Genomic DNA, 19,597 nt, shown 5'->3' with positions numbered 1-19,597 from the left:
GTCCACTGGAACTACGTGGACTTATCGCAGAACTATCTGAACTGAAACTGAATTACCTGTAGCTAGGCGTTGGACAAATTGGGGCAGGCCGTGCTAATCAATACAGATGTACAGTACGGATGGTCTTTATACACTAGTCTAGAATGTAACAAATGAGCTATGTAGATACAATTGCAGGTGTAGAGAATCCAGCAGAACCCAGAACACAAGAAGAACAGATAAGGGTAAGCAGAATGTATAAAAAGATGATATTGCAAGATATAGAAGGTAACCTAGGATGACGTGGACGCCCTGGACCGGCGAGCCTGCTCTCGAAGACGGTTGGTGCTCTCGACCGTAGGCTGAGCGGCAACCTGGATCTTTTCGGTCATCCTATCCACGCTCCGTGTCGACGCAGCCTCACAGGCCACATGTAAGGCCATCAAGGCCGGCCGCATCTCCTTCTCAATTACTTCGTTGGTGATTTCTTCAAGTAATGGATTGATTAAATGGAACGGGTACGCTTGTTCCATTTCCCGGAGTTCTCTCAATTCATTGGACATCTCTTGAAGATGGGCGTGGCGCTCTTTTGACCTCTGCTCGAAGCCAGCAATTTTTTCTTCGAGCTAGACCCGAAATACGGTAAGTGACAACGATATAAGACAGTGTATCAAAACAAACCTTTGCCTTGACTGCTAGATTAGCATCTCTCTCGGCTTTCCACCTCTCTGACTCCTTCTTTTGGTTCACAAATTTGCCCGTGTAGTCTGCGATTGTCGACATCATTTCGGCGACTTGTCCGCCGGCATTATCTATCCTCAAGGTCAGAGGATCTTCCTCTGGATCCAACTCCTCCATCCTCAGCCGGGCGAGACTATCACTCATCTGGATGCCCTCCTCAAAGAGAGAATCGACATCGTCCACCGATCTGGTATGATCCAGAAAGTTAGAAATATCAGCGACTTGATCCTGCAACTCGGCAGTGCGTCCATGGATGTAGTCCGCACTGGGGTGCTCTGGCCATTCCTTGGGCGTCCAATGCGGTGTGATATCGATTGGGTAGTTCGCTGCTGCAGCTTCTTGAGCACGTCTTTCAGCCTCTTCCTGCGCTTCTGCCAGTTCCTTCATCCAACGCTCAGTGTCTTCTGCATATTTGGTAATTTGTTCCATCTTTTCTTCCATTTCATCCAAAGATATTTTTGGCGTAGAAACATCCGGCAGACTCAGAAGCAGTTTCATAGTTTCTTCAATGTTCCGGGAAATGTTATGACTCTTATCCAATTGTTTTTGGGCTTGGTTCCAGTGGGTTCCAGCAGCTTCCTGTCCCAGGGCATAGGGCTGTGAGCCTTGAGCTGAGGTCCAGGCGCGGTATTTTTCGTCACATTCAGATTTCTCGATTTTGAGGCGCACCAGTTTGAAGAAGTGTCTATTAGAACTAAATGAGGGTCTGATGCTAGAACGAGGAATGAAACATACCTCATGAGATCCTTGTACACATTTTGGGCGCCTGTAATCGAATGTGACGGCGAGAGGGGCTGACCACTGGCACCAGCACCATTTCCAGATACATCAACGGTTAGCGAGGTTGCTGGCTGTTTCCCAGGGTCTTTCCTCTTTTTGGGCAGTGATATGCATGATGAGGACATGGGAGGATCAGGATCAGGAAGAGGAGGCGACATGATCGTATCCTGCGAATCGCGCCTTGGCGCTTCCTTCTCTTTGCCCTTTGAAGACAACGGTGGGGGAGAGTCGACCTGCATTAGCTGCGGCTCCTCGGTAGGCGCGTTTTCCAAACCTGTCCCAGCATCTGAGGTTCCCCAGGTACCAGTGCCCCACGTTGCATTCCCATTGTCTGTGCAGCCCCAGCCTCCCGATCCCCATTGGCCGCCGTCTCCAGAGTCCTTTGCACCATCCTTGTTTCCCCCCGCCGGAGACGAAATACCACTGCTCTTGGTCTGGTCACCCCACGATGGAGACTCGGGCATTCCCCAGTTAGTCTGGCCCCAAGATTCATCGACAGGTTTCGTAGTAGCCGACGCGCTGGCCCGCGTGCTTGTGGAAGGACCAGCATCCGATTGACCAGACTCTTGGCGATTTTTGTACCAGGCGCCGGTGTCCCATTTGTTTTTCTCCGCATTCGGTCCTGTAGGGGGAAGCTTCTCATAGCGGTTTTTCGCACCAAGACCAGCCGTGTTTGCGCCGGTATTATTGGCATTACGGTCACGACCAGGCGCGTCGCTCCAGCCGGATGGGCCTTTCCTGGCACTCATCTGATTCTGTATGTGCGAATGTTGAGGACGAAGTAAGAAAAGGGTAACGGGTATCACCGACGTACCCTGGGAACTGCTGTTCTCTTGCGAGCGGCAGAATCCCATCGATGTGATGAAGGGTGAACGAATGTACAGGTCGTTAATTCCCATTTGCAACCTCCAGCAATGGGCTGGCGGTCGTCGTCGAACCACTGGAAAGTATTCGGACTGTGCCGCACAGTGATGAACCGACGGACTCACCTGGCAGCGTATCAATGGCATCGAATAATGGTGAGGGTCGTGATTTGCGTTTACCAATATTTTCAGATCCAAAAATAAATAATAATATCTGTCTTTCCTTCCACCATGAATATCCGTCTCGCGCGTATCGAAGGTCTGTTTGCGCTCTAGATTATTTCGATCTCGGCTCACTAGTCAAAGATTGCAATGGTATGCAAGCCTGCAACCTTCAAAATTTACCAGAAAACTACACCATGAAATATTGTACGCGCAAGAATTAGTGACGATGCTGCTCGTCCGTCCTCAAACGTCTCTAGACCTATACCATATCCTGACATGGCCTTCTCTCTCCTACGTCGCAGAAGACAGTGAAGGTCGGGTGGTTGGATACATCCTTGCCAAAATGTATGCGCTTCAGTTCTTCATTACGACGTTCGCTGATGCTGTAGTAGGGAAGAGGAATTGGGAGAAGAAGATGACCCCCACGGGCATGTAACCTCAATATCTGTGCTACGAACGTATCGAAGGCTAGGGTTGGCGAAAAAGCTGATGGTGCAATCTCGTCAGTTCAAATTGCTCACCATTGCAACCTTCCGCTAATGTGTTGCTACAGAGGAAGCTATGGCTGCTGTTTATCACGCCTCTTATGTCTCACTACACGTCCGAAAATCGAACCGTGCTGCGTTGGGTCTGTACAGGGATACACTGGGCTTCACCGTCAAAAATATCGAACACAAATATTGTATACCCATCGTTCACTCTCTTTTTTCCAACGCTTACCCATCCCGTAGACGCTGATGGCGAAGACGCCTACGCCATGCAGCTATCCCTAAAATGATATAATGATACGGTGGATATAGATGAGGTATAGTACATATTTTACAATCATAAGTTACATTCAACCATCCCGCCGCAAGTCATGACCGCGTCTCTTCAGCATCCTCCAAATCCAGCCGCTCCTGAATACTCTCTTTTTGTGTTTCTGGATCCTCAAATATCCCCCTACCCAACATAACTGCTTCTCGGACAATTTTCGCAGTCTCGAGCCCGAGTTCATAGTAACCGTCATTGGTCTTTGGGCTGAACATTCCCGTATGCGCTTGTAGCTCGTCCGGAGCCACACCGTTATTCGCCGGCAAGAAATTACCCGCAGAACGCGTGTTTTTCTTCGGCAGCACGATAAATGTTCGGGCATTGGGATGAACCTGTGGAACCGGTGGCAGATAGGTATAGAAACTGCAAAGTTTAAGTTTAGCACGTCTCGATGGCGACGTGTCAGTAACTGGTGTACGTACACACGGAAAACGACACCCTCTTGTTCCTCAATATCGACTAGGTCGTCCACTCGTTGGCGGAGGGCCGGTTCGTCCCATAGATTCCTCACGTATTTCATGTGATCCGTGGCCCATGTATATCCTACACCTAGATCATCGCGCTTGTAATAGGCTCCGCCTGCTGCCGCTCCAGCCAAGATTGCACCACCCATGGCATATGCAGCTGGTACCCATTTACTCCAAGAGGTTTTTGATTCAGAAGGGGGTGGCGTGTTCTCAGCAGCTGGCTTTGAATCGGCGGCCTTCTTGGCTCCGAACCCTGCGAAGGAACCAAGCAAGGCTGAGCCCACCGTTCGGGCAGTACTGACGTACTCTGTTGCTTTTGTCGCGCTGTTTTTGAACACGTAGGGATGTAGACCGAGGAACTGCAGATGTCTGTTGAGTTTTCAACTTGAGCGGAGAGATGATATACAAACTGGAGTGTCATAGGTGATACAGGCAATGATTTTTGGCCAGAGAGGTGCCCTTTGGTCGGGCCTGGTCCTGACAAATTCGCGTAGAGTATCGGCAGCAAGGATACCACCCATGCTATATTATTTGGGCAAACTATTCCCGGTATTTTGGATGGTAATACGTACCTGTGCCCACACAACACGATCTTCGCTTTCCCGGCTCCTCCTCCTGAGGCAACTTCCCTCTCCACCGTCAGTGTTGTTAACCAATCAGCGAACCGTACGACAGCTTCGTTCTACATGCCACTATTTGCCTTGTGTTTCCCGTGTATGGTAAAAACGTGCTTACTGGTTCCCCTTTCGTCTGGAAAGAGTTCAGGTGATGTGATCAGAAAGGCCGAGTCGGGTGACCGTACCTCGTATACAGGAAATACTATGCATTCCACGGTACAACCTGGAATGGTATCGGAGAGGACGTGTTGCATCCGCTGAGGAAATTGCAGAAATGTCTCATCGTCTCCCTTGAAGCCGTGAATGAATACGAGTAATAGTAAATCCGAGGCGGCCTGCGTCATGGTCTTTCCGTCGTTGAATACTGGCGCGTCGACCTGCCCAGACTCGGGCAGCGGCTCTGAATGCATGAATTGTGGGATCTGAGACCGGCTGGACAAACACAATATAGTCGAATCTGTCTTCGAGAGGGAATGTCAAGACAAGACAATCGAGAGCGCTTCAGGATTAGCTAATCAGATTCAAAAGAGACACGGCAACCCGCTATTCTGTCACAGTGATCGATATGTTTGTCTATGTTTGGCTGGACCATTGCATCAGGATCTTATTCTCGGACAAGTTTCGCATCGCTGCCATGCCGCAGTCGGACATCAGTATACTAGGTAACTATACTAATGCTGCGCATTGCTGGCGGCAAAGGCGCGGCGGTAAAGAAATATATTCGTGGAGTATGTGCAGAATACACAATAGAATCTGCGATCCTAGCATAGATCCCGATGACCGAAGAAAATATAACAAAGCTCGGGAATGCAGGGTAAAAGTGATGTCGAACCTCGACAGCGAATATCACGCCGGACGTCTAGCCCCTTCCTCTTCTGGAGCGCCACCTGAAAGTGCTGGAAGACGATCAGTGGATAACTCGGGGTAAAATACTTTAAAAGGAACATACTGAGAGCAATGAGGACCGCAGCGATGTACATCCAATACTTCTGGAAGAAACTCTTTTCTTCGGGAGGCTGCACGGGTTCACCTTGTGGCGTCAGAGGTGGGGGAGCTCGAAGTTCAGGTCTGAATAAAGAAGATAACGATGAGCGATAGAACAGTAGGATAGAAGTGGCGGACACAGTTCAAATTTGCATATTCGCAAATACTCACAAGGGTGGAAAGTGTCGCGGGCGAAGAGTGATTGTTGTATTTATAGGTCCGGCACGGGAGGGATCTACCCAAAATGTCTTTGGACAAGATCCATCTTGGGGGATTGGCGATACAAAATAATCAATAGCGTACGGTATTGATAAGTCTGCTGTATGGATTATCAAGTCTTCAGCAAATGGCTGAGCAAGGTGACACTTGGAATCGCGTATAAGCGGAGGCTAGATTGTGATTAGACCTGGAACGTACGAATTTTACAGACGAAAATTCCCAGCGGTCTGAATGATCTAGGGCCACCTGGTAGGAGGCGCGGTCATTATCGAGGTTCAGTTCTTTCAGTGTCTGGGCGAAAGAAAAGAGGTCACTGGAGAAAGAGGGTGATGGTGCAAAGGCCGTGTCGTCGTCGAGAAGGAGCCGGCCACGGAGAGAGAAAGGTTGTTCATCAAGGTCGAGATGCACGATACGATGGTAGACATTGAGCGCTGCGGCGACGTGACCGACAGCGGCGACAGCAACGAGAGCGGTCCTGAAGACCATGACCATGACGGGAAAGACGAAGGTAGCACAGCCACTCCGAAAGTGGAAGACTAACAGAGGCTCTGATTCGTGGGTGACGAACACGTGACTTGTGTGGTCTAGGTTGCTGCAGACAAGTTCCGTAGATGCGCCTGCGTTGGGTTGTATTCGCCTCCGTAGTTCTATTGGAGTCTATTGGCCAGTAGGATTGCTGCCGGTTGACGATATTATTCTGTATCGGCTTAGAGAATCTTGATATCGAAATCCCATCTGGCTTGGATCTCTGGCACGCGTCGAAAGTGCCTAGTCGGCTAGTCTGGACCACTTAAAGTCATCGACCGGCTATGTAATCCTGAGGTTCTCCCAGTCCAGACACGCGCCAGGCGATCCCGTTCTGTCTTACGTCCTATGGAACTAGCTAGTATGACGCAGAATTTGACGCCTAGTTCGAACCTAACACCGTCCAGCCTTTGCTATGCTTTATATACCCCGCCGTCTCCACCAAAAGCCCCAATGACTGTTTATCCCCCAATGAACGAAATAATCCCCGTCCTACGCTCTTCCCTCACCAACCTCGACTCCCTGGTCTCGTTCTACCAGCAGGAGCGCATGTGGATCCGTCGGACGCGCGCTGAGCTGCAGGACTCGGATGATGATGACGAGAGCCCTTCCCCACGCCCCTCGCCCACACCGTCTCCTGAACTCCCATCGCCGAAGTCGCCACATTCGTCCCGCTGGATTAGGCGGAAGAAGGAATTGAAAATCAAGCTCGCTGCCTTGCCTCGTCGTCCGACACACAGTCTTCGTGTGCTCGACATGTACGAGTCTATCATGCAGTCCAGAATGGAGAGTTGTCAGCGTATCAACCGGCTGATTAGGAATGCCAACCGAGCGCACCTATCCCGCATCACTAAGTAGGTCTTTCCTTTGTCTCTACACCGATGAGTCTTTTTTCTAATCCATTTTTCTAGACGTTATTCACATTCAGAGTATCGCGGAACCTCCAGCGGCGAGGAGTACACATGACAACGACACTTCTTCGCACATCTTCTATATTTATTTCTGTTATATTATCGCCATTTGTTTCCCCATCATGCATCGTTAGTCCAAATTCCCTGCATCTCCTTCTTAAACGGCTCAAGGGTGAACTCCACTGCAGAGCAGGGGTAACCAATGTCGAATTTTTCGAGTACGCTCGGGTGCAGCACTCCCAACGTTCCTAGTTCCATGTCCCTCTTCGCATGCAGCGCCGCTTCTACTCTGTGCTTCAAATCTGTCAGCACGCCATGCTTCACCGGCGGCGGTCGGTAGTATATCGTCGCCGCACGTCCAGGGAAGTACGCAGGATCTAGACCATCGCCGCCGTTCATTATCGTTATACACGAGATCAATTCATCACTACACTCACCCTCTGTCTCCTTCAAGTAATACCCGGTCTCTTTCTCATACTCCTCAGTCCCAATCCTCGGTACTTCCAGCATTTTCATGGCACGATCCAGCACTCCATGCACGACTTCGAACCCGGCACTCTTGTTGCACCACACCGCACCCGCGTGTCGGATGTTTCGTGTCTGCCTCTCTCGGGAGAGATCCTTGACTACCACATCACCGGTCTCGAAAATCCTGATCGGCAGTGCGTGAGAACGGTTCTCACGGACCGTCTTGAGTAATCCCGGGATCAAAGTCGTGCGCACGACTTGGAATTCAAGAGTTTTGGGGTTAGCAATGCGTACTGCCGTGGAAGTGTACTTGGGATCAGTATGATTGAGATACGAGAAATTTTCTTCGAGCGAGCACTATCGGGTTGTACTAGTTAGCATGTTGCAACTTGTATCAGAAGTTGCATGACACACCAGTGTGAGAGGTAGCACCTCGACCCACCCAGCCAAGGCCCACTCGATTCGAATGATGTCGCTTAGCTTGCTGATAGCCGAGGGCTGGCCAACTGTAGTGGTGCTGGGGAAGGTGTGGGGTAGGTTATTAAAGCCGTAAGCAATTGCTGCATCTTCCATGATGTCGCACTCGTGTAAGATGTCCGGTCTCGTTGCAGGGATTCGCACATTGATCGTGTCTTTCGTCGGGTCTTCAGCAGCCACGGTCGCTTCCAATGACATTTTTTGTAATAGTGGAACGACCTGGTCCGTGGTGAGGCCCAGTCCTGTACATGAATTAATATACGAGGAGTGTGCAATTGTTTCACGGGGTGTGAGGTTGGGTGAAATGGTAGTCTCCCCTGTCGATGTAATAATTTTAACGGGCTCGACTCTAGAAAAATATGAGGCACTTGTTGCATTAAGATAAATTGGGAAAAGCTCCTACGTGTAAGGTTCGGCACAATATTCTGAGAACATTGTAGCGACAATGTTCACGACGATATCCAGCTTGGTTTTATCCGTAGCAGTAACGTCGATAAAAATATTTCTCGTATCCAAAGTGATTTTACTGTGGTCGGAGTTGATTATCGGGGGCATCGACAGAACACGATCTTGAGCGTCGTATATGATAGGGTAAACCGGAGAATCGCGAATGATGTGAAGATATTTCGAGAGGTGTTTATCCGACTGGTTCCAGATTCACCTTCTGTTCTGGGTGAAAAGAAATGTAACGCACCTCGTACACCGTCATGAGCTCCTCAGCGGTATATTCCGTGTCCTTATTGAGGGGTGCAAACCTGATGTTTTGGGGTGGACGTGCCTCATATCTGAAAGGCCCTTGGAGTGTGTCCAGATCGTGTGTGCCGATGGCGACCAGTTGTCGTCTTCTACAGATGTTCTGGTGTAACTTGTCCTGCATATCGATGAATGAAGCATATGATCGTGGGGTGAACTTGATGTTGCGCAAAATAGCACAGGCGAAGTAGGGTCGAATTTTTTGGGTCTGAATATGCTAAATCGCAAGAAGACTTTGAACTGGGAGACGGGGCTCACCTCTGGATGTATAGTCACTGTCAGAAGACCAGAATCTCCACCAGCAGGATAGACGAGTTTATACTGGGGCGCTTTGGCCTTTCCCAAAAAAACTTTGAGTGCTCTCGAGATGCCTTCGATACAGAGAAGATCGTATCTAGAATAGAGGTATAGGATTCGGATGAATTGGACGAGGGAGTACGGTATATGTACCTGTTGGCCGGTATCTCGATTTTTAGTTGCTGAAGGATGGAGTGAGAATTGAGTGACTGGAGATGGACGCGGCACGGAACGCACGGGACGTTCAGCAGGTAAACCCTTCTTGATGGCTTCCTCAACCTCTTCAGTGGTCTAGCAGAAAATGTAAGACTACAAATATATCTGAATACAGCGCAGAATACACACATCCTCGTCAAGTTCTAAACCGTATTCAAAGCATAACGCATCGAAATCCTCCGTAGCTGAGCGACAAATCAGTTGGCATTTCAAGCGTGAACAGGAGGCCATACAGAATTCCTGCCCTAGTCTCTCCCAGAGCTCAGCTTTGTCCACGGCAACGGTAGGCATAATTTCTCAGATAATGAAAAACAACGATGGCGGTTCTGTACGCCCATCTCAATGTCCGAATCGAGTCAAATCCTGGGGAAATCATGTGATCACAAATTATCGCCTAAATTACAACAATTCGAAAAAAAAACACGTCTTTAAGGAGTACTTTAGGTTCTGCGCGGGCAAAGACTTGGCTTATTTACATAAATCCATCAGCGTCTAAGCACTCTCAATGTCGGATACAAAGTTACGACAGGAAATATATGGACGGGGTCCAGAATGCCCAAGAGGTCTCCTGTCGAATTGGCGGCGGCAGTCATTCACAACGACAAAAAAAGCTAGCTATTTTTTACTAGTCAGAAACAAGGCACAGATTAAAACAGCATGGGTACAACGAGAGACACGCCTCCAAAGGTCCAACTTGAAGGTCGAGGAATGAATCCGGACCTCGTCTTAAGTCTAGAATCCAAGTGGGCCAAACGCCGCCGCATCAGAATAGGACGCATGATGGAAAACATCCCAAACACAATTGATACCCTATGTCCCCAGACCGTCTCGATACAATCCAGAGGCTCTGATTCAACCAGCGTTAACACCGAGGGTTCAATCATCCAGATCGAATATGTCACGATCATCTTCCTGCTCTTTCCTTTTCGTGCGTATGGCACTCGAGGAAGACACGTTGTAAATGTCATTAACGCCGGGCGGCTGTTGCTTTTGCAATACGCCTGGAGGGTTCTGGTCAATTACGAAAACATACACCTAGAATCTTGTAAAGAGACCGACCTGACACGGATAATCTCAGCTCCAACATAGCGGTCGTAAAGGCGTCGTTATTCCCAAGCTCTTCGAAGCCTATTATCCTATTCGCGGTTAGTATTGTCTTGGCGAAAACTGCTGAGAGCATTTACCGATCCTTCGTCGTTCCATTTACAAAGCATATGACGCAAGGCAGGACCTTGATAGCAAGCTTTTCGACTAGCCACGGTACGTTCTCGACGAAAACTCGAATGAAACGAGTATTAAAATATTTAGGTGCCAAGGCCTATATTCTCGTCTTGATATCAACCTCTGGAAGCTATCTGCACAAACTTACAGCAAGATGTTTATCCATGATTTCGCACCGTTTGAAGTTCGAATGGTAGAAATGGACAACAGATTTAGGTTCTTGTCTAGGAGAGAAAATCTCAGTGACGATTCAGATAGATGTATCCTTGGCTGACGCGGTAACCCGAATAACTTCTTTCTCGTCGAAGATTTCCGTGTACGAGCCATGCTGATTTTGTTTCATCGCCTGCATCTTGTCCATTCTACGGAGCGCGTCAGCGATAGGATGGACGACTGTAGGCAGTAATAGCACTTCACTCTCTTTTGAGAACCTCAAGGCCTTGCTCTCTCATGGCGTAGTTCTCGTCATTCTCTATCTCGGCTTCCAGTTCTGCAAAGAGCGTTTCGTCGTCGTCGGAATCCTGTGCCCTGTCACGAGGATCGTTAGGTTCTACCAGGCGAGCAGCGAGGGTCTCAATTCTTTTATTACTGCTAGGATAGACATGAGGCCAGCCGAGGACGGTAGGCAAGAGACGTACCTGCTCATCGTTCGAGATCAACGACCATCACACATCCAAAAAGGAAATCACCTCCTTTACTTTGTACATCATCTGTACATATCCATTCTGCTTGTACATATGACCCTGGATACTTGTAACTGGTTATATCTATGAAGCTCGTCAACAAGTATATAGACAAACACGGAGCTGTACGTTTCTTCCTAATCTCTGAATATCGTGACTTGATTCCTGATAGTGTGGTATGTGGTGCAGGGACATGTTACGCTGCGTCCGGAAGATGACGAAGACATGTGGCATTTGTATAATCTAATACAAGAGCAAGATTTAGTGAGGGCTACTGCTATACGGTGCGTCGTAGTGGATCTGAAATTCAATCGGTCCTTGATCCCTTCAATCAGACGAGTACAAAAAATATCTACAACCGGATCCATTGATTCGCAACGCGTTCGCGTAAACCTCACCTTGCAGGTCAGCCGTGTAGACTTTTCTTCTTCTGCAGCTCCATCGACAAGTGAAGGCTCTACGTCCACGGATATCTCATCTGCTAATACTAATACTGCTGCACTGCATATATCCGGTCGAGTCACCTCCGAGAATCAATACGTCAAATTAGGAGCCTTTCATACACTTGACATCGAGGCTAATCGTGATATACGGATAGAGAAGGCTGATGGGTGGGATAGCGTTGCACTAGCGCGCGTGGAGGAGTCCATCGTTCCCGGAAGAGGTGCTGAAGTTGGTGCTGTTGTCTGTGGTGAAGGCATCGCAGCATTCTGTCTCCTTTCAGAGCATATGACACTGGTCACGCAGCGAATCTCGGTTTCCATTCCACGAAAAGCAGCGTCATCAGGTCCGTCGCAGCATGAGAAAGCCCTGCAGAAATTCTACGGGTCAATCTATGACTCGTTCATCCGGCATATCCCCTACTCGAATGTCGGTCTGAAGGCGATTGTTATCGCAAGCCCTGGCTGGGTGCGCGATTCCGTGTTCACCTATATGGTGGACGAAGCTGGGAAAAGAGGAGACAAGATTCTTCTAAAGGCTCTAAGAGAGAAAACGGTTAGAGTACATGTGAGCAGCCCGCACGTGCATAGTCTCGTGGAGGTCTTGAAGAGTCCTGAGGTGGGTATCATGAACCATCCATATCGTGACTGACCCTATCAAATATGTAGATCGTTTCGCAACTGAAAGAAACAAAATTTGCTCGTGAGGGTATCGTATTAGACAAGTAAGTTATTTATACATCCCCTAGTACAGACATTGGTTGACAATTTCCTAGATTCTTCAAGATGCTAGGCTCGGACGAAATGCGCGCTTGGTACGGGAGCGACCATGTTTCTTTAGCTGCAGATCGTGGCGCTATCGGTACGCTGCTGATCTCTGATGAACTTTTCCGGTATGTACAATATCTATTACGGTTTACGTTGGTGTACTAACACTTGATTTAAGTGCAAGCAATCCAGAGACTAGAAAGAAATATGTTGCCCTGGTTGAAGCTGTCCAACAAAAAGGTGGTGAGGTGGTTATATTTTCAAGCATGCACGAGTCAGGACAGCGTAGGCCAATTAACTTTTGTTGCTAAGTTTCACTGTCTGATTATACTTTTTTGCAGAGCTGAATCAATTGACCGGAATTGCTGCCATCCTTACATTTCCACTGGATATTGAAGTTGTTGAAGCTGAAGAGAAGGAGCAGATAGAAGAGGCTCAGGTTACGTTATGAAGCGTCATCGCACGTGATCCCGATTGAGATCCTGGATCGACGCGGTAAGAATATAAAAATCAAGTGGAACTGTCAACGTCTCGATGGGTTGGTTCCTTTGTACTACCATCTCTTTTGTTCGAACAACCATGGAAAAACGTGCGCGCTCATTCAGTACTTCGCCATCTTCCGGCGTAAAGAAAACTCGCACTACGGGACCATCTTCTACATTCAATCCCAACAAGATTGCAACACACCAAGCAGCCGCAGCCGTTGACGCAAATCCGCCTTTATCAATCCTTCTCAAGACAGTCGAGGATGGTCTCAAGAATCCTGCCAAGGGAAAATCTATCGTGTACTGGATGAGAATGGGAGACTTGAGAAGTAAGTCTTCTTGTTAGATTCCATGTATCATCTCGTGAACCCACTATATAGTCCATGATAACAGGGCTTTGTCGCTTGCTTCTGCTCAAGCTCAGAAAGATAATATTCCTTTAATCGTATTATTCATTCTCAGTCCTCAAGATTACGTCGCACATGATCGAAGTCCTCGGAGGATAGACTTTACGTTGAGAAATCTCTCCCACTTACAGGCATGCTACTCGTAACCAATTCTTTGCTTCAAAAATAATAAACATCTGGCATAGAAATCGTTGGCGGATTTGCATATTCCTTTGCATATCCTCACCGAAAAAGTGCGGCAATTGGTTCCCGCCAAGCTCGTCTCTCTTCTGTCTTCTTTGGAATGCACTACAATCTACGCCAACATGGAATACGAAGTCGATGAAATCCGGCGTGATGTCAAGGTTTGCTCTTTGGCCAAGCAGGATGGAATCGACGTCACTTTCGTCCATGACAAATGTATTGTAGATCCCGGCGTCATCGTTTCCGGTGAAAACAAGCCTTACGTGGTGAGAATAAGTCCTTCTGTCCACGAAACTTTGAAGTCATGTTTTTCGCTTTCATAGGTCTATTCGGCGTATCAACGGAGGTGGTTAGTAAAGTTAAACGACAATCTTCCCTATTATCTTGAAGACTGTGCTCCACCGAAACCCAACTCTGAATCAATTCGGAACAGCGAGTATTCGAACTTGTTCGATAGCCCAATGCCAATTTTTGTGGAAGGATTTCAGTTAGATGAACCCACGAAAAAGAAAATGGCACTCGTATGGCCAGCAGGCGAAGAGAAAGCACTTTTAGTATGTCGTTTATCTTTGAATAATAACGTAGAGCTAAAGCAGATCCAGATGTTGGAACGGTTCTTACACACCAAAGCGCGCACTTCTCAAATGGGATTTGTAGACCCCCTTGCTTCTGGTGCGGAAGAGTCTAAACCATCCAGTCGCATCGTCAAGTACGATACGCGTCGCGATGTGGTGGATAGTGATACCACAAGTCGTCTCAGGTCCGCATTATTCCTTGCATTATATACATGTGCTAATGTGTTCTTGAAGTCCTTATCTGTCAGCAGGAGTGATTTCTGCACGCACATGTGTTCGTGCTTCTATGAAGCTGCTTGGGGTCAAGAAAGTCGATGGAGGAAAGACGACGGGGGTTGGTAGATGGGTGCAAGAATTGGCGTGGCGCGATTTCTATATCAACCTGGTCGTCGCCTTCCCAAGGGTCAGTATGGGCAGACCATGGCTAGAAAAATACGCTGCCGTCGTTTGGGAGGCTCATCAGTCTCCGGAGAAGGGGGAGCATTCAAAAGATTCAGATAGTGAACTTCTGAAGGCCTGGAAGAATGGTATGACGGGATATCCTATCGTCGACGCTACCATGAGGTGTATCCGAGAAATGGGTTGGGTTCATAACCGTCTCAGGATGATTACTGCTATGTTTCTTACTAAGAACCTTATGTTCGATTGGAGAGTTGGGGAACGGGTCAGTCCTTCATCGTAATGGTCTGTCTATGACTCACTTGCGCTCTATAGTACTTCATGGAAAGTCTCATCGATGGCGACCTTGCGTCTAACAACGGCGGTTGGCAGTGGTGCGCTAGTACAGGAGTGGATCCTTGCCCTTATTTCCGGATATTCAACCCGTACAATCAGAGTGTCAAGGTCAGGATCTCTCGGCTTATTGCGATCCTTTCTTACCGACGGTATTAGGCTGACCCGAAGGGCGAATTTATCAGACATTTTGTTCCTGAGTTAGCATCAATCAAGACTTCCGGTGCGCTGATCAGCAGGTATTATCTGTCATGGGGGCTTATCGTTCGTTCCAGAGATACACAATCCGTCTCCCAAGACTGCCCGAGCTTTAGGGTATCCCTTACCGATTGTTGACTACAAAGAGACGAGAGAAAGGGCTTTGAGGAGGTTCAAGACTCCTGGGGAGATGTGATTTCAGGTACAAATATTGAAGCGGGCCAATGCTCTTGGACGACTTAATTTCTGTGAGTATCCGAGGAATGAATTGAGGTCTTACATGTAAGAAATCTGGATATACGCGTAAGACATTTTATGTAAAGGCATGCTACAAGGGTGTAAGAAAGTCAGATGAAAGCGACGAAAGCAGAAACAAGGGAGATGAATATGAATGTGAGATGACAATGATCATTTATAGTAATGAATTAGTGGGAAAATCTGCTCCGAGGATCTTCTGCTTCTGTATTCGGGATGAGTTGCCTATGAAAGTTGCAGCGGGAAGATTACGAGTCACGACGAGGTTTTCAAATGGGGTGAATTTTATCCAGAGATAAGTAGGAGTCCCCTCCGAAAGAGCCGGGGAAGGGAGAAGAGTCAGCTGCGTATGCCGAAGCGATGTCAAGATCGTGGATATATGAGGGCGAAGGTGTGCTGAAGGACGTCTCTCTATCAACCTGGGCCGGAAGAGACCTCTGTCGCTCAGAAGCTCTAGTGTCCAGCATAGTTTCGGTATGCTTGGTCAGGGAGCTATGATGCCTGGCAGTACGCTGACGTGGACGTGAACCGTATGGATTGCTAACGTCGAGATACCAGAAACCACCCTTGCCAGGCTCCGTACGTGCACGTGGAGCTCGCTGGAAAAGCGAGTGATGAGACAAGGCGTGCTTGAGGGTTTCCTGATTATATTAATCGTCAGAATGCCATCAGAAGAGTATGTATGACTGACGAACTTTCAGCGGACTTTCATTATGTCGGAAATATTCGAAACGGCTCATAAGGGCCTGTCTAATTTCAGCCGCCGACGCTTTATTACGCGGATTGCTGTAAATCGCGACGGCGGCCAGTTGGGGGATGGAATAGGGAGGCCTTCCAGCCCTGTCTCGCGGATCTCTGAGGGAGCTTAGGTGGATTGGGATATGAGCAGGAATATTCAAAACCTTTCGCAGAAATGAACCCGCATCAGGTATTCCTGAGGAGTCAGAATACTCCGTAAGATGGAATCCCGATGATCGGGCTTGAATGGTGGCAGTATGATCACGAAAAGGTCTGTCCTGGTCTTGAAAGGATGTGGTAGAGGAGAATGGCGAATGTGTATGTGGCACGTTATCGACATTGCCGAGGTGTGAACCAATGGAGGAGGGATACAGAGACCCAGCACGCGCCCTGTGGTCGGCCCAGCGGTGACTATCGTTCTTGCGTCTATACGCCTGTAGAAGGGAATTATTTTAATTAATGAATTTACTCGGATATTACACCCATAGTCAGACGCTTACTGAATGCTCCATGACTGGTGATACAAGACGGATAGGGGAATGCGACCGAGGTGGATAATCGTGTGCTTGCGCCTGATAACCAGTGAGAGGAGCACGGTCGGGAACTGGATAGAACTGGGACGACCATCCGAGTGAACTGGGCTTCAGCGCATGCAAGATGTCATGGTCACCTAGAATGCACTGACTACCACTTCCGTCCTTGGGAACATATGGGGGATCTAAGTCGTCTCCGGGAAGTTGAAAGAAGCAAGGAGCGGGAACATCTGTGTTAGAGTCCGCACCAGAGACATAAACGAGTCCAGAATCGATGTAGGAATGCTCAGGATATGTGGCATACATTCTCTGAGAATGCGAACCCACGTAGTTGTACGTGTCCGGATGAGAGCATAGTTGTAGTAGCATCGAGTAGGTACCACACGTGAATGAATTTGGTATCAAAGTAAGCGAACGGTCAAACGCAGAAGGTCAGCCGCATAGATAATCACAGATGTCACTGATACGCACATTTGTAGGCATGATGTCCCTTCGAAAAGGAAAGAACTATAGTGATAGGTGGGAGAAGCTGGGTACGGGAACCGTAATGTGGGGTCCACTGATGGGGGTGATACTGTGCCCATCCATGCTGAATTTATAGTGGCCTGACCCCTTGCTGTGGGCGTGCCATACATGGCTATCTTCATGATTGCTTTTGCACCTGCTATGACCCGGAGTCCGAAGATTGGTTCCGTGCTGGTTTCTTTCATAATTGGCTTGCGAACATACTACATCAGGAAGTTGTTGGGGTAGACACGAGGCAGTGTTTCCAAAGTCGGGTGTTGCTGTTGGTGCTCATTGATGCAAGTGTATCCGCTAGGGTATCCGAAATGAACGGTGCTGCTGTTATAGAGGTTGCTTGGAGGTTTGGTGTGGTCGGAGTCTCACAGGCTAGAAAGAGTAAATCCAACCAGATGACTTTTGGATGGTGAGGTTCGTTTGAAAAGTAAATCTTGGGGGAAAATTATCAGTATTCAGTTCGCAAAATGACACACTTGATGTACGACAATGTTACCGAGACCTCCCTTTATCTGTCTCTTCGGCCGGCCATCTTTCCGCTTCCCAACGATCTCAATTCCCATTTTTGTCGTTAGTTCAGTGTTCAGGGTTTCGTTCAATTGATTGTCCAAAAACGCATTAGAGAGTCGTTCTATGGTATTCATGAATCCCAGATTGCTCTTATCCCGAACCAAGGGCAAGAGAGGAAAGTCAGAAAATGATTCATGTCGGGCGCGTACTGAAGAAGAATTATCAATAGCTTTAAAGGAATATGAGGAATGCTAGACATGCCTAACGTCAACAAACTTCCATCAGCGCCCCAAGACCTCACGATGTTCTCCAGACGTTCGAAGTGTTCCTTCCAAAGAGTGAATTTCTCTGAATTGATGACTAAAAGTCTAGGGAGCGAGATTTTACGCTTCATTGCATCTTCGAAACATATGACTTTAGGATCTTCACTGGGACGTCCAGGAGATGGGAAAGGCAGAGGATCTAGCCATGGGTCGAATATCAGCGTATTGGTAACTGGTATTGGAGCAGCCCATTCAGGATGTTCCGTGGATAGAATATGGAACTGTTCAGTATGATCAATCTTAATGTACGTGAAAAGGGTTCTTAACTCTGCTTACTATAGTGCAGCCTCCGAATGAATGGCCGGCCAAAGTGATGTTTTCCATACACTGTACCGTTTCCGCCTCGTCTTCGCGGGCCCACCAACTGTCCCAGTCTATAGCAGTGCCATCGATAGTTTCCAGCAGCAAATTCTCATCTTTTCGTATAAGTGAAGAGAAGACGGAATGTGCAAGGTATACTTCATGCTTTCGAAGCATCAACTGATCCCTCCTGAGAGGGTATAGAGAATCGGACGAGGGTTCCTGTTCCCATCTTTAACGTTCAAGACGTCAGGACTTCAGCGTTTTATGATACGACTCACCGAACATCCTTCTCTTGCAAATATCTTACTACTCTTAGTGTACGGGTACCGTCTGTACTCCATTCTCTAGTGATACAAGCAGGAGCGGTGCCATCTCGGTGTTCAACGGCTAAGACGACACGGCCAGAAGCTGCTATCCTCGAACATATCTGGCTAAAAGAAATTAAATAATCAACATTTGAATGTCGGGGAATCATGAAGATTGGTGTTTACCTATACGCGGTACGGCTGCCTCCGAGTCCATGAGAAAAGATGACCAAGGGCCACTGCTTCGTTCGAAGGAGCGGCGCATTGTGATATACAGGCACCTTTACTCTAACACTGAGCACAGAGTCTCAAGATTACATTATCATCCTATTACCTTTATAAACGCTCCGTACAAGAACACAAAAGGCCACAGAAGCCATGCCGGGAAGCTCTCTGCATCGAGATAAGCGCATGGCAAAATTGTGTATGTATAGAGCCCCACGTGCAAAACTGACAAAACCACGCCAGGTCTCGTTCAAAGGTCTGTTTAACCAGTCAATTCCACGTCTGGACTTCCAAGATTTGTCATCCCTGTTGGAGGGATAGTACGCTGTAAACGCGACTTCGTCTAGGCAAAGAGCCGGCTGCCCATTGGGCAATTTTGCAGTGCCGTATATACGGGATGGCCTCACGGGAGTTACAAAGGTCGTGGCGCCGACAGCGTAGAGACCATGGCAGTCAGGAAGAAAGAAAGGCATGTATGATTGCCGAAAGTGCCGGTTATATAAGTAAATGATATCGGTGGCATGCATATGATGTCAAGACGATCGAGAATTTCCACGCCCAAAAAATCAACGAAGCATGACAGAATTATACAACTTGTTCCACCCCATCCTCCCGCTCTTGGAATAAAAGTCTGCGGTAATGTAACCCCATCTTATCGCATTTGCATACTCTATTTAAAACAAAAACCAAACACATAAATTTATAAAGTATTGTGAACATTGTTGCCTAGGTGCTCCTGCTCACCTCCTCAAGGCTAAGTTGGATAGCAAGTCTCAAATCCTCCTCTTCCTGCTGTTGTCGCCGATCATACAAGCTCGAGGATGACCCGATAGTATTTTCCATCGGCGGCGTGGTAGCAGCCGATATCCCATTACGGGGGGAACCCCAGGGACTACTTGCCAGTCGCCGCTTTGGACTG

At 48.1% G+C, this 19,597-nt stretch overlaps 11 protein-coding genes across 11 annotated transcripts; 4 read left to right on the top strand and 7 right to left on the bottom strand.

Annotated features, from left to right (window-relative positions):
• Positions 1-29: 29 nt before the first annotated feature.
• Positions 30-2,732, bottom strand: EV420DRAFT_1503133 (uncharacterized protein). The gene is made up of 6 exons (XM_060471159.1): positions 2,670-2,732; positions 2,490-2,622; positions 2,315-2,440; positions 1,456-2,255; positions 661-1,405; positions 30-605 (listed from the first exon to the last, which is right to left on the bottom strand). Exons 2-6 carry the CDS (start codon positions 2,508-2,510, stop codon positions 273-275), a joined length of 2,025 nt encoding a protein of 674 aa, XP_060338439.1. The 5' UTR covers positions 2,511-2,622; positions 2,670-2,732; the 3' UTR covers positions 30-272.
• On the top strand, positions 2,595-3,306 carry EV420DRAFT_1616849 (acyl-CoA N-acyltransferase; the record flags this gene model as incomplete). The annotated part of the gene is made up of 6 exons (XM_060475171.1): positions 2,595-2,622; positions 2,670-2,732; positions 2,786-2,873; positions 2,921-3,030; positions 3,082-3,210; positions 3,260-3,306. 6 exons carry the CDS (start codon positions 2,595-2,597, stop codon positions 3,304-3,306), a joined length of 465 nt encoding a protein of 154 aa, XP_060338438.1.
• A 67-nt stretch (positions 3,307-3,373) lies between these two features.
• EV420DRAFT_1503122 (uncharacterized protein) lies at positions 3,374-4,945 on the bottom strand. The gene is made up of 6 exons (XM_060471158.1): positions 4,611-4,945; positions 4,544-4,558; positions 4,381-4,490; positions 4,219-4,330; positions 3,764-4,167; positions 3,374-3,704 (listed from the first exon to the last, which is right to left on the bottom strand). The coding sequence occupies exons 1-6, from the start codon at positions 4,833-4,835 to the stop codon at positions 3,386-3,388; spliced, it is 1,185 nt and encodes a 394-aa protein (XP_060338437.1). The 5' UTR covers positions 4,836-4,945; the 3' UTR covers positions 3,374-3,385.
• A 91-nt stretch (positions 4,946-5,036) lies between these two features.
• EV420DRAFT_1503120 (uncharacterized protein) lies at positions 5,037-6,148 on the bottom strand. Its single transcript, XM_060471157.1, has 4 exons — positions 5,827-6,148; positions 5,581-5,774; positions 5,375-5,493; positions 5,037-5,321 (listed from the first exon to the last, which is right to left on the bottom strand). The coding sequence occupies exons 1-4, from the start codon at positions 6,118-6,120 to the stop codon at positions 5,272-5,274; spliced, it is 657 nt and encodes a 218-aa protein (XP_060338436.1). The 5' UTR covers positions 6,121-6,148; the 3' UTR covers positions 5,037-5,271.
• Positions 6,149-6,159: 11 nt separating this feature from the next.
• On the top strand, positions 6,160-7,155 carry EV420DRAFT_449795 (uncharacterized protein). The gene is made up of 2 exons (XM_060482175.1): positions 6,160-7,007; positions 7,065-7,155. The coding sequence occupies exons 1-2, from the start codon at positions 6,502-6,504 to the stop codon at positions 7,117-7,119; spliced, it is 561 nt and encodes a 186-aa protein (XP_060338435.1). The 5' UTR covers positions 6,160-6,501; the 3' UTR covers positions 7,120-7,155.
• EV420DRAFT_449721 (phenylalanyl-tRNA synthetase subunit beta) lies at positions 7,096-9,607 on the bottom strand. Its single transcript, XM_060482174.1, has 9 exons — positions 9,509-9,607; positions 9,405-9,460; positions 9,297-9,350; positions 9,213-9,241; positions 9,021-9,156; positions 8,704-8,970; positions 8,413-8,654; positions 7,947-8,358; positions 7,096-7,889 (listed from the first exon to the last, which is right to left on the bottom strand). The coding sequence occupies exons 1-9, from the start codon at positions 9,564-9,566 to the stop codon at positions 7,185-7,187; spliced, it is 1,959 nt and encodes a 652-aa protein (XP_060338434.1). The 5' UTR covers positions 9,567-9,607; the 3' UTR covers positions 7,096-7,184.
• Positions 9,608-10,151: 544 nt separating this feature from the next.
• Positions 10,152-11,142, bottom strand: EV420DRAFT_1473892 (thioredoxin-like protein; the record flags this gene model as incomplete). The annotated part of the gene is made up of 7 exons (XM_060469177.1): positions 10,152-10,286; positions 10,309-10,411; positions 10,460-10,593; positions 10,645-10,720; positions 10,772-10,858; positions 10,914-11,084; positions 11,135-11,142. 7 exons carry the CDS (start codon positions 11,140-11,142, stop codon positions 10,152-10,154), a joined length of 714 nt encoding a protein of 237 aa, XP_060338433.1.
• Positions 11,143-11,265: 123 nt separating this feature from the next.
• On the top strand, positions 11,266-12,838 carry EV420DRAFT_1626102 (eRF1 domain 1-domain-containing protein; the record flags this gene model as incomplete). Its single annotated transcript, XM_060475993.1, has 7 exons — positions 11,266-11,304; positions 11,369-11,463; positions 11,515-12,238; positions 12,289-12,344; positions 12,396-12,512; positions 12,566-12,672; positions 12,729-12,838. 7 exons carry the CDS (start codon positions 11,266-11,268, stop codon positions 12,836-12,838), a joined length of 1,248 nt encoding a protein of 415 aa, XP_060338432.1.
• Positions 12,839-12,966: 128 nt separating this feature from the next.
• EV420DRAFT_1616845 (DNA photolyase, FAD-binding/Cryptochrome) lies at positions 12,967-15,163 on the top strand (the record flags this gene model as incomplete). Its single annotated transcript, XM_060475170.1, has 9 exons — positions 12,967-13,201; positions 13,253-13,347; positions 13,465-13,728; positions 13,786-14,016; positions 14,065-14,222; positions 14,272-14,701; positions 14,752-14,880; positions 14,929-14,992; positions 15,045-15,163. 9 exons carry the CDS (start codon positions 12,967-12,969, stop codon positions 15,161-15,163), a joined length of 1,725 nt encoding a protein of 574 aa, XP_060338431.1.
• A 61-nt stretch (positions 15,164-15,224) lies between these two features.
• Positions 15,225-17,314, bottom strand: EV420DRAFT_449654 (uncharacterized protein). Its single transcript, XM_060482173.1, has 4 exons — positions 16,965-17,314; positions 16,461-16,802; positions 15,918-16,394; positions 15,225-15,863 (listed from the first exon to the last, which is right to left on the bottom strand). The coding sequence occupies exons 1-4, from the start codon at positions 16,974-16,976 to the stop codon at positions 15,492-15,494; spliced, it is 1,203 nt and encodes a 400-aa protein (XP_060338430.1). The 5' UTR covers positions 16,977-17,314; the 3' UTR covers positions 15,225-15,491.
• On the bottom strand, positions 17,222-19,590 carry EV420DRAFT_449616. The gene is made up of 7 exons (XM_060482172.1): positions 18,896-19,590; positions 18,788-18,846; positions 18,640-18,734; positions 18,427-18,579; positions 18,122-18,377; positions 17,784-18,066; positions 17,222-17,730 (listed from the first exon to the last, which is right to left on the bottom strand). Exons 1-7 carry the CDS (start codon positions 19,203-19,205, stop codon positions 17,468-17,470), a joined length of 1,419 nt encoding a protein of 472 aa, XP_060338429.1. The 5' UTR covers positions 19,206-19,590; the 3' UTR covers positions 17,222-17,467.
• Positions 19,591-19,597: the final 7 nt, after the last annotated feature.

Source organism: Desarmillaria tabescens (assembly GCF_030435595.1).
Source record: "Desarmillaria tabescens strain CCBAS 213 chromosome Unknown EV420scaffold_2, whole genome shotgun sequence".
Classification (NCBI taxonomy): Eukaryota; Fungi; Basidiomycota; class Agaricomycetes; order Agaricales; family Physalacriaceae; genus Desarmillaria; species Desarmillaria tabescens.
This window is presented reverse-complemented; position numbering and strand designations above follow the sequence as displayed.

Bases quoted from the DNA above. Each gene is read 5' to 3' on its own strand.
- EV420DRAFT_1503133 (XM_060471159.1), bottom strand. From the start codon at position 2,510: ATGCCATTGATACGCTGCCAG. The intron at 1,406-1,455 runs GTATGTTTCATT...TAGTTCTAATAG, and splicing joins GTGTACAAGGATCTCATGAG to ACACTTCTTCAAACTGGTGC. The intron at 606-660 runs GTTTGTTTTGAT...TTTCGGGTCTAG, and splicing joins ATCTAGCAGTCAAGGCAAAG to CTCGAAGAAAAAATTGCTGG.
- EV420DRAFT_1503122 (XM_060471158.1), bottom strand. From the start codon at position 4,835: ATGCATTCAGAGCCGCTGCCCGAGTCTGGGCAGGTCGACGCGCCAGTA. The intron at 4,168-4,218 runs GTTTGTATATCA...AGACATCTGCAG, and splicing joins GTATCACCTATGACACTCCA to TTCCTCGGTCTACATCCCTA. The intron at 3,705-3,763 runs GTACGTACACCA...TAAACTTTGCAG, and splicing joins GAGGGTGTCGTTTTCCGTGT to TTTCTATACCTATCTGCCAC.
- EV420DRAFT_1503120 (XM_060471157.1), bottom strand. From the start codon at position 6,120: ATGGTCATGGTCTTCAGGACCGCTCTCGTTGCTGTCGCCGCTGTCGGT. The intron at 5,775-5,826 runs GTACGTTCCAGG...CGCGATTCCAAG, and splicing joins AATTTTCGTCTGTAAAATTC to TGTCACCTTGCTCAGCCATT. The intron at 5,494-5,580 runs GTGAGTATTTGC...TTCTTTATTCAG, and splicing joins CCGCGACACTTTCCACCCTT to ACCTGAACTTCGAGCTCCCC.
- EV420DRAFT_449795 (XM_060482175.1), top strand. From the start codon at position 6,502: ATGGAACTAGCTAGTATGACGCAGAATTTGACGCCTAGTTCGAACCTA. The intron at 7,008-7,064 runs GTAGGTCTTTCC...CCATTTTTCTAG, and splicing joins CACCTATCCCGCATCACTAA to ACGTTATTCACATTCAGAGT.
- EV420DRAFT_449721 (XM_060482174.1), bottom strand. From the start codon at position 9,566: ATGCCTACCGTTGCCGTGGACAAAGCTGAGCTCTGGGAGAGACTAGGG. The intron at 9,242-9,296 runs GTGCGTTCCGTG...TCCATCCTTCAG, and splicing joins GTTTACCTGCTGAACGTCCC to CAACTAAAAATCGAGATACC. The intron at 7,890-7,946 runs GTGTGTCATGCA...ACAACCCGATAG, and splicing joins AGGTGCTACCTCTCACACTG to TGCTCGCTCGAAGAAAATTT.
- EV420DRAFT_449654 (XM_060482173.1), bottom strand. The intron at 16,395-16,460 runs GTAAGCGTCTGA...TCCCTTCTACAG, and splicing joins CACCAGTCATGGAGCATTCA to GCGTATAGACGCAAGAACGA. The intron at 15,864-15,917 runs GTTCGTCAGTCA...TAATATAATCAG, and splicing joins ATAATGAAAGTCCGCTGAAA to GAAACCCTCAAGCACGCCTT.
- EV420DRAFT_449616 (XM_060482172.1), bottom strand. From the start codon at position 19,205: ATGCATGCCACCGATATCATTTACTTATATAACCGGCACTTTCGGCAA. The intron at 18,735-18,787 runs GTAATAGGATGA...GTTAGAGTAAAG, and splicing joins TGTACGGAGCGTTTATAAAG to GTGCCTGTATATCACAATGC. The intron at 18,378-18,426 runs GTGAGTCGTATC...TGAACGTTAAAG, and splicing joins TTGCAAGAGAAGGATGTTCG to ATGGGAACAGGAACCCTCGT.